The 9,932-nt window shown below is 48.8% G+C and overlaps 1 protein-coding gene across 1 annotated transcript in view; it reads right to left on the bottom strand.

The window, feature by feature from the left end:
• Positions 1-230: 230 nt before the first annotated feature.
• The window catches only part of LOC115538996 (metallophosphoesterase domain-containing protein 1), a gene marked incomplete at its 5' end in the record, with an annotated part of 11,049 nt that continues 1,347 nt past the window's right edge, over positions 231-9,932 (bottom strand). The window contains 2 exon segments of the mRNA XM_030350195.1: positions 231-2,045; positions 7,228-7,341. Of these exon segments, the coding sequence (XP_030206055.1) occupies positions 1,927-2,045; positions 7,228-7,341 (233 nt within the window).

Genomic DNA, 9,932 nt, shown 5'->3' with positions numbered 1-9,932 from the left:
GCAGTTAAGCCACTAGAGATGAGTTCTCCGCTCTGAACTCTATAATTGATAGGAGAGCGATACTTCTGATCGGAACTAAAGTGGGGATCCGGGAGGAGGAAGAGAAATGACCGTGCTTGCTTCTTTAGTTCCACTTTGAGGTTTAAAGGAACAAAGAGTTAAAATCAGACCAAGGACCCCCAAGGCAGGACAGAGAGGAGACGGGACAGAAGGGAGACAGGACGCTGTGCTCACAGTTACGTTTTTATTCAATTTATTTCATCAGAGAAGAGAAAAATAAGAGAGGCAGAAATTCTTGAAGGTAATTTTTTAAGAAAAGCTTCTGTACAGTGTGGACGTGGCAGGGGGAGTTTCAGCGGTGAGCGCGCGCTCACGTCCGTCCACAGATAGGACGTCTCCGCAGCTCGTTTTAAAGTAAGATAACAAATTAAAAACACAACAGAATGGAGAAGCTTCCACATCAGAGTTCGATTCATCTGGAGTCTGTCAGAAATCAGGCGGATTTCCATTTAGGAAAAACACAACAAAGAAATCTACCTGTAGTTTTTTTTTTTTACATTTTTTAAATAATAAACAATATCTCCAGCATTCCCAAAGCATAAAAGTGCTTTTCATTTGTCAATAAGAGTTTATTGACAAAAATACTGACAGGCCACATCTGCCATAAAGTGTGGAAAATGTGATCAATCATCTTAGAATGTGTGTGAAACACCAGCGACCGCACACACACACACACACACCCACCCACACACACACACACTCCCGCTCACTCAGAAGGTGGGTTTAATTCATTTTCAGATCAAACACTTCATAGTTAGATTGTCAAAGTATCAGAAGGTGTTCTTCTTCCAGCATGCCTCAAGAACGGTAAGGAAACACGAACACAGCACAGCTAGTGTGCCAAGGGACACAGAGAAGAACGTCCGGGAATCGAACCCGGACACTTCTTAACAGAAAACATCTTAAAGGGGGTTTCCATGTTTTTTGCTGCTTTATTCAACAGTAAATACCTCGGATTCCCTGTTTTTTTTTTTTTGCATAAACATTCATCTTGGTGATATACAGTTTATATGCATCCCATGTTTTCCATAATTTTTCCTTTTTCCCGGGTTCTCTGAAGAGTGAGTCTCAAACATCGACGTTTCTCCTAAGAAGACCAAATGAAAGAGAAAGAATCTGCAGACACGATCCTGTGTTCGACATGTCGTGTGTTAACAACGGACAGACACCATCTACACCCACTGGTTACACAACATTTAAATACACAAAGCCTCCCGTCGCAAACGGGCTCAACAAAAACACCTTCCCATAATGCATCTGTCCAAGGTGTTTATGCATTACACTCTGTCCCAAAAGCTTGTAGCCCCGTTTGCTCCCTCAGTTCAAGTGGTCCGAAAGCAAGGAAGAGCTCGGGGTCAAAGGTGAGACCCCAGGTGAAGGGAGGGGGATGTTGAGGACAGTGATGCATCATGGGATGAGAAAAATAAAATCCCCCCAAAAAAAAAGGTTAACTCTTTAACACACGGGTTTAACATTAATTAACCATTACTGAACATTAGGTTTATTAACTAACGACTGTTGGTGGTTAATTACTGCACCCACAACGGAAAGTACACCAATAACTGCAGTTATACTTCGTCCTTTGCGTCTCAAGTTAAGAGGTTTTCTCCCCACACGTCTGCACTTGAGGGACATACACACACACACACACACACGACACACACACACATACAAACATACACACACGCAAACACACATACATAGACAGACAGACACACACACACACACCCAAACACACACACACTCATAGACACACACAATCTGCGTCCCCAAAAAAATCATGCTTGGCTTCAGCAACATCTACTTCCATTCTCCACCTCCCCCGTGATTGGCGGAGGTGGGGCTCGGGGGGCGGGTCTTCCCCAGTCATGTGGTCCTGGGATTGGGCAGGTCGAAGACGATGGGCGGGTTCATGGGCTGGAAGTTGACGGTGCAGGCGGAGGCGTTGACGAAGTGGGTGGTGCCGTCTGTCATCATGCCGTAGCCTGAGGAGGAGGAGGGAGACGCTGGGTTAGGGGGGAGACGCACACACACACAGATACACACACACAGACACACTCACACACACTCACACAGATACACACACACACAGACACATACTCACACTGACACACACACACACTCACACTGATACACTCACACACACTATCACACACTGACACACACACACTCTCACACGGATACACTCACACACAGACACACACTCACACAGATACACACACACACAGACACACTCACACACAGACACACTCACACACAGACACACAAACACACAGGCATTCACACACACACATGCACGCACACAGGCACACACACACGTACACACACTCAAGCATAAGCAGGCACGCACAAACACACACACAGGCACACACTCAAACTCAAAGGTACACATACACACACAGGACGCACACACACAAACGCACACGCAATCACACACTCGTACTCACAAAGGAATATAGACACCACTCACACACTCACACACAAACTCAAAGGCATACACACACACACACAAACAGGCACACACAAAAGTATACATGCACGCATCAAATACAAAAACGCAGGCATGCACACACACACACAAAGGCATACACATACACACACACAGACAAACAGATGCATGCGCACACACCGGGCATATACACACACACACACCGTGTGCACACATGCAGGCGGGTTCTCTGACTGCAGCTTCGCTAACGACACGTTTCAGAACCTCTAGCAGCCAGCCGGCTGTCGTCACGTCCTCGGAGAAACGTTTAGTCTCTCATCTTATTACCGGAGAACAGAGCTTCTCTGGTCGGGACGACTGCGACTGAACACACACACACACACACACACTGCGGCTAAACACACACACACACACACACACTGCGGCTAAGCACACACACGCTGTACACACGGCGACGCCCGCCGTCTGCAAGAGCCTGATGGGCTCTGGCGCAGGCGGCTTTGGTCTCAGCCTACTTCCTGCTGATCTACTTACTAATCTGGTCCCATCTGAGGGGGGGGGGGGGGCCCGAGGGGAACACACGACCTGATAGGCCCAAAACCAGGCCGCCCCGTCAGCCTGGGGAGAAGGCTCCTCCCCCCCCCCCCCCCCCCCCCAAGACCGACCTCACGAGGCAGGGACCCCCAAAACCCACCTCACCGCGACTCGGACACCCTAGCCCCGTGACCGGACCCCCCAAACCCCCAGCATCGCAACGCATACCCCCCCGAGACCCCCAGCCCCGTGACCCCCTCAGACCCCCTGCCCTGTGACGCAGACCCCCCCCTGAAACAACCTTCCGGCGCCGCGGACCCCCCAGACCCCCAACAGAAGCTGGTGAACCCCGGGGCAGGAAGGCAGCGCGGCAGATGGCTCGGGGGGCTATTAATACACCGGGGGTACCAGCGCCCCGCCCAGAGTGACACCGCACCGAGCACGGCCCGGGGGGGTACGACTGTCTGTGTGTGTGTGGGTATGTCTATATGTTTGTGTGTGTGTGTGTGTGTGTGTGTACGTCTGTCAGTGTGTGTATGTCTGTCTGTGTGTGTGTGGATGGGTGTGTTTGTGTGTGTGTGTGTGTGTCTGTCGGTATGTGTGTGTTTGTGTGTGTGTGTGTGTGTGTGTTCCGGGCTGTGCTCATTGCATGTGTGTACTTTAATTAATACCTGTGTGTGTGCGTCTGTCTCTTGGCGGTCTTTGTGTGTTTGTTGCAGATTGATGATGTCTGTGTATTTATAGCAAAACCCATAAATGTGAATACATTCTGTGCTTTTGGTCTCTATGCCAGCATTTGTGATGTGTGTGTATGAGAGTGTGTGCTTACGTATGTGAGTGTGTGTATCTGTGTTTGTGTATATGTGTGTTAGTGTGTGTTTATGTGTGTGAGTGTATGTTTTTATGTGTTTATGTGTGAGTCAATGTTTTTATTTGTTTATGTGTGAGTGTGTTTTTATGTATGTGTGTGAGTGAGTGTTTATGTGTTAGTGGGTGTAAGAAAGCTCCTCAAAGTCTAACAAAAGAGCCGTCTTTTTTGTTCAGAAAGCCTAACGTTTATTGGAAGCCTGAAACTATATATCAAACCCAGGCCTATATCCGCATCAAAATGATCCTCTGCATTTAACTTTGAAAAAATAGGCTGATTAGAAAAAGTATTAATACAATAATTAAAAGGATAAAAATAAAGAAATTGCTCAAACAACAGCAACCCAACTAAGATTGTGAGTCTAAATAAAGCTATTAATGAGGAATTAATCAGCAGGGTTGATGAATGTCCCCCTCATCTCGACGTGCCTGCGGTGTTTGCGGTCAGTAGCATTGTGGATGCGTCATTACCCCGTGGAGGTGTCAGTACTTTGTGGAGGCGTCAGTACTGCGCGGAGGTGTCCGTACCTTTGTGGATGTGTCAGTACTGCATGGACGTTTTAGTACCTTCGTGGTGTGTCAGTACTTTCGTGGATGTGTCAGTACTCCTTGGTGTCAGTACATTCGTAGATGTGTCAGTACTTTCGTGGATGTGTCGGTACCTTCGTGGAAGTGTCAGTACTCCTTGGTGTCAGTACCTTCGTGGACGTGTCAGTACCTTCGTGGATGTGTCAGTACCTTTGTGGATGTGTCAGTACCTGCGTGGATGTGTCAGTACTCCTTGGTGTCAGTACCTTCGTGGATGTGTCAGTACCTTTGTGGATGTGTCAGTACCTTTGTGGATGTGTCAGTACCTTCGTGGGTGTGTCAGTACTTTCGTGGATGTGTCAGTACTTTTGTGGATGTGTCAGTACTCCTTGGTGTCAGTACCTTCGTGGATGTATCAGTACTTTCGTGGATATGTCAGTACCTTCATGGATGTGTCAGTACTCCTTGGTGGCACTACCTTCGTGGATGTGTCAGTACTCCTTGGTGTCAGTACCTTCGTGGATGTGTCAGTACTTTCGTGGATGTGTCAGTACTCCTTGGTGTCAGTACATTCGTGGATGTGTCAGTACTTTCGTGGATGTGTCAATACTTTCGTGGATATGTCAGTACCTTCGTGGATGTGTCAGTACCTTCGTGGATGTGTCAGTACTCCTTGGGGTCAGTACATTCGTGGATGTGTCAGTACTGCATGGATGTGTCAGTACTTTCGTGGATGTGTTAGTACCTTCGTGGATGTGTCAGTACCTTTGTGGATGTGTCAGTACCTTCGTGGATGTGTCAGTACTTTCGTGGATGTGTTAGTACCTTCGTGGATGTGTCAGTACTTTCTTGGATGTGTCAGGACTGCATGGATGTGTCAGTACTGCATGGACATGTCAGTACATTCGTGGATGTGTCAGTCCCTTCGTGGATGTGTCAGTACTCCTTGGGGTCAGTACCTTCTTGGATGTGTCAGTACTGCGTGGATGTGTCAGTACTGCTCATTGCATGTGTGTACTTTAATTAATACCTGTGTGTGTGTGTGCGTCTGTCTCTTGACGGTCTTTGTGTGTTTGTTGCAGATTGATGATGTCTGTGTATTTATAGCAAAACCCATAAATGTGAATACATTCTGTGCTTTTGGTCTCTATGCAAGCAATTGTGATGTGTGTGTATGAGAGTGTGTGCTTACGTATGTGAGTGTGTGTATCTGTGTCTGTGTTTGTGTATATGTGTGTTAGTGTGTGTTTATGTGTGTGAGTGTATGTTTTTATGTGTTTATGTGTGAGTCAGTGTTTTTATTTGTTTATTTGTGAGTGTGTTTTTATGTATGTGTGTGAGTGAGTGTTTATGTGTGAGTGGGTGTAAGAAAGCTCCTCAAAGTCTAACAAAAGAGCCGTCTTTTTTGTTCAGAAAGCCTGACGTTTATTGGAAGCCTGAAACTATATATCAAGCCCAGGCCTATACTCAGGTCTAGTGGATCCGCACCAAAATGATCCTCTGCATTTAACTTTGAAAAAATAGGCTGATTAGAAAAAGTATTAATACAATAATTAAAAGGATAAAAATAAAGAAATTGCTCAAACAACAGCAACCCAACTAAGATTGTGAGTCTAAATAAAGCTATTAATGAGGAATTAATCAGCAGGGTTGATGAATGTCCCCCTCATCTCGACGTGCCTGCGGTGTTTGCGGTCAGTAGCATTGTGGATGCGTCATTACCCCGTGGAGGTGTCAGTACTTTGTGGAGGCGTCAGTACTGCGCGGAGGTGTCCGTACCTTTGTGGATGTGTCAGTACTGCATGGACGTTTTAGTACCTTCGTGGTGTGTCAGTACCTTCGTGGATGTGTCAATACTCCTTGGTGTCAGTACATTCGTAGATGTGTCAGTACTTTCGTGGATGTGTCGGTACCTTGGTGGAAGTGTCAGTACTCCTTGGTGTCAGTACCTTCGTGGACGTGTCAGTACCTTCGTGGATGTATCAGTACCTTTGTGGATGTGTCAGTACCTGCGTGGATGTGTCAGTACTCCTTGGTGTCAGTACCTTCGTGGATGTGTCAGTACCTTTGTGGATGTGTCAGTACCTTTGTGGATGTGTCAGTACCTTCGTGGGTGTGTCAGTACTCCTTGGTGTCAGTACCTTCGCGGATGTGTCAGTACTTTCGTGGATGTGTCAGTACTTTCGTGGATGTGTCAGTACTCCTTGGTGTCAGTACCTTCGTGGATGTGTCAGTACTTTCGTGGATATGTCAGTACCTTCGTGGATGTGTCAGTACTCCTTGGTGGCACTACCTTCGTGGATGTGTCAGTACTGCATGGATGTGTCAGTACCTTCGTGGATGTGTCAGTACCTTCGTGGATGTGTCAGTACTCCTTGGTGTCAGTACATTCGTGGATGTGTCAGTACTGAATGGATGTGTCAGTACTTTTTTGGATGTGTCAGTACTGCATGGACATGTCAGTACCTTCGTGGATGTGTCAGTACCTTCGTGGATGTGTCAGTACTCCTTGGTGTCAGTACATTCGTGGATGTGTCAGTACTGAATGGATGTGTCAGTACTTTCGTGGATGTGTCAGTACCTTCGTGGATGTGTCAGTACCTTTGTGGATGTGTCAGTACTCCTTGGTGTCAGTACCTTCTTGGATGTGTCAGTACTGCGTGGATGTGTCAGTACCTTCGTGGATGTGTCAGTACTCATGGGGGCAGTACCTTCTTGGATGTGTCAGTACTGCGCGGATGTGTCAGTACCTTCGTGGATGTGTCAGTACTGCGCAGACGTGTCAGTACCTTCGTGGATGTGTCCGAACACGTGCAGCTTGGGCTGCACCCTCCTCTGGACGGTGTTCAGCAGCTCCATGCAACCCACCCGCTGCATCTTCTTAGGCACCCAGTCCAGGAAACCTGCGAAGGACGAAACAAGCGCACCCTTGATTAGACCGAGGTGAGTGTTGAACAAACAGCGAATCAGACGCACCGTCACATCAACTCCTTAAAGATGGAAAATAAATGCCAACAGACGAACACATTGCGTCGCAATCCTGCTTAATCCTACAATTGTCTAAGAGTCAACATTAGTCATCATATTCCTCAATATTCCAGTGAGGGAGAAGCTTGGTTGCTTTGTTAGTTATGAATCCGTCGACCTTGGAAAGGCTCTGTTTTCTGTACGTGTAACGATTAGCATTTCTTCTGATAGTATCAACGTTCACTTCATGGCCCTTTGTCAACAAAATGTTAAACTCAATAAAAATCTTGCCGTCGCCAAAGAACAGAATGCGTGCGTCTCTGTGAGATCCTGGTGGAGGATAAGTGTAGTTTAGGCCTTCGTGCGGCTGAATCTGTGTCTTGTTTAGAAAGAGACCACATGGGGCGGGGGGGGGGGGGGGGATATAAATGCAGCAGGAAAATATTAAAATACTAATACTTCAGAAGAATATCAGAGGACATTTGGTGCAGAGCGGCACAAAGGAGAGAGGGAGTGGGGGGGTAATTCGCTCCGACGTTCGAGTCGTTCGACCGTAGAATCTTTTCCTCCCCGTGGAAAGTTGCGAAAAGCGATGTTCCTTAATGCTCCACAGATCTGTGGGGAGGCGGGCGAGATACGCGCCGTGTGAATATTAAAAACACGGTGACGAACGGGGGGGGGGGGGGGGGGGGGGGGGGTTGGGTGTGGGCGGGCAGGCGGGCGTCAGGATGTTTTCCGGGGGCAGCTTCCCTCTAATGTGTTTATAAACTGTTCTCGTCGTCTCCCTCCATTCACTCCCTCGCTCTCCCGCTCGCTCGCCCGTTCCTCGCTCGCTAGATCCGTCCATTTCTGTGTCAGATCCATTTTTACCGGGACGAGACAAAGAGAGCGTTTTCCATTCATCGCCTCGCGCTTTTGTCTTCCCCGTCTTCCCGCGTCCCCCTCGTGTTTCTCCCGCACAACTCAACGCATCCCTCGCCTCCCCCAGCTCTGTCTCTCTTTCCCTCTCTCCCCCTCTGTCTCTCTTTCCCTCTCTCCCGCTCTGTCTCTCCTTCCCTCTCTCCCCCTCTGTCTCTCCTTCCCTCTCTTACACAAAAACTCCCTCTCTCTCTCTCTCTCTCTCTCTCTCTCTCTCTCTCTCTCTCTCTCTCTCTCTCTCTCCCTCACACACAAACACACACACACAAACACAGACAGACACACAAACACCCTCTCTCACACAAACACACTTTCTCGCTCTCTTTCGTTCCCTTGTACACAAACACACACTCTCTATCACACACCCGGCAACACACAAAAACATTCTCTCTCTCTCAACCACAGACACACACACTCAAACACACACACATACACACCCAAACACACACACTCACACACACACACACACACACACACACACACACACACACACACACACACACACACACACACACACACACACACACACACACACACACACTCTCTGTTCTTCCTCATGAAGATAAAAAGGCAATTCCTCCTTCGCTCTCCTTCTCTTTATCGGCACACTTAAAAGACGGCGTTCTGCCGCAGCGCGGCTAGCGGCTCCATTGTCTTACCCCCCCCCCCCCCCCCCCCTTCCTCCCCACTCTCCTCCCCCCCAGCCCCCCCCCCTCCACCCATGTCGGCTACGTTTTATTCCTGCTTTTCATTCAAAGCGTCTGCTGTCGTCGTTTCATCTCCACAGGCCCCTGAATCTCCCGGCGGCCATCTTGGTTCTAACGCCAGCCAGGTGCCGCGTTCCGCGTTCCGTTCCCGCCGCCCCGGCCAGCGCTGAGAACCAAGATGGCCGCCGGCGGATCCAGGAGTTTCCTCAGACCGGCTGGACAGCAGAGAGGGTAAACAAACGGTTTGTGGATGTCGGCGCTTTGGTTCTTTAGGAGAGAGTCCATTAAGACAGACAAATTTGTCTCACGCTAGTTACACTCAAACTCGAGTGTGTGTCTGTGTGTCTGTTTGTGTGTGTGTATGTGCATGCGGGCAGGTGGGTGTGTGTGGGAAGGTGCGCGTGTGTGTGTGTGTACATGTGGGTGTGGGTGTGTGTGTGTGTGTGTGTGTACGTGTGGGTGTGTGTGTGTGTGTTTGTGCGTGTGTGGATGTGTTTGCGTGCGGGCGGATGGGTGTGTGTGTGTGATGGCGTGTGTGTGTGTGTGTGTGTGCACGTGTGGGCATGAGTGTGTGTGTAAGTGTGCGAGCGGGCAGGCGGGTGTGCGTATGCAGGCGGATGGATGTGTGTGTGTGCAGGCGGGTGGGTATGTATGTGATGGCATGTGTGTGTGTGTGTCTGTGCTTGTGTCTGCGGGCGTGTGTGTGTTTACGTGCGCGTGCATGCATGCGTGTGAGCGTGCCTGCGTGTGTGTGTCTCATGCATTGGTAACCTGCTGTAACTAGTCCATATGCCGGAGGCGTGCCAGCAGATAGACGGGGACACATGGCTAAGCTGAACGGAAAACACAGGCTTGTGTTCGCAGCCCAACGCAGACACGGAAAATCAATCACACACACTTGT

This window comes from Gadus morhua, unplaced genomic scaffold (genome assembly GCF_902167405.1).
Source record: "Gadus morhua unplaced genomic scaffold, gadMor3.0, whole genome shotgun sequence".
NCBI lineage: Eukaryota > Metazoa > Chordata > Actinopteri > Gadiformes > Gadidae > Gadus > Gadus morhua.
This window is presented reverse-complemented; position numbering and strand designations above follow the sequence as displayed.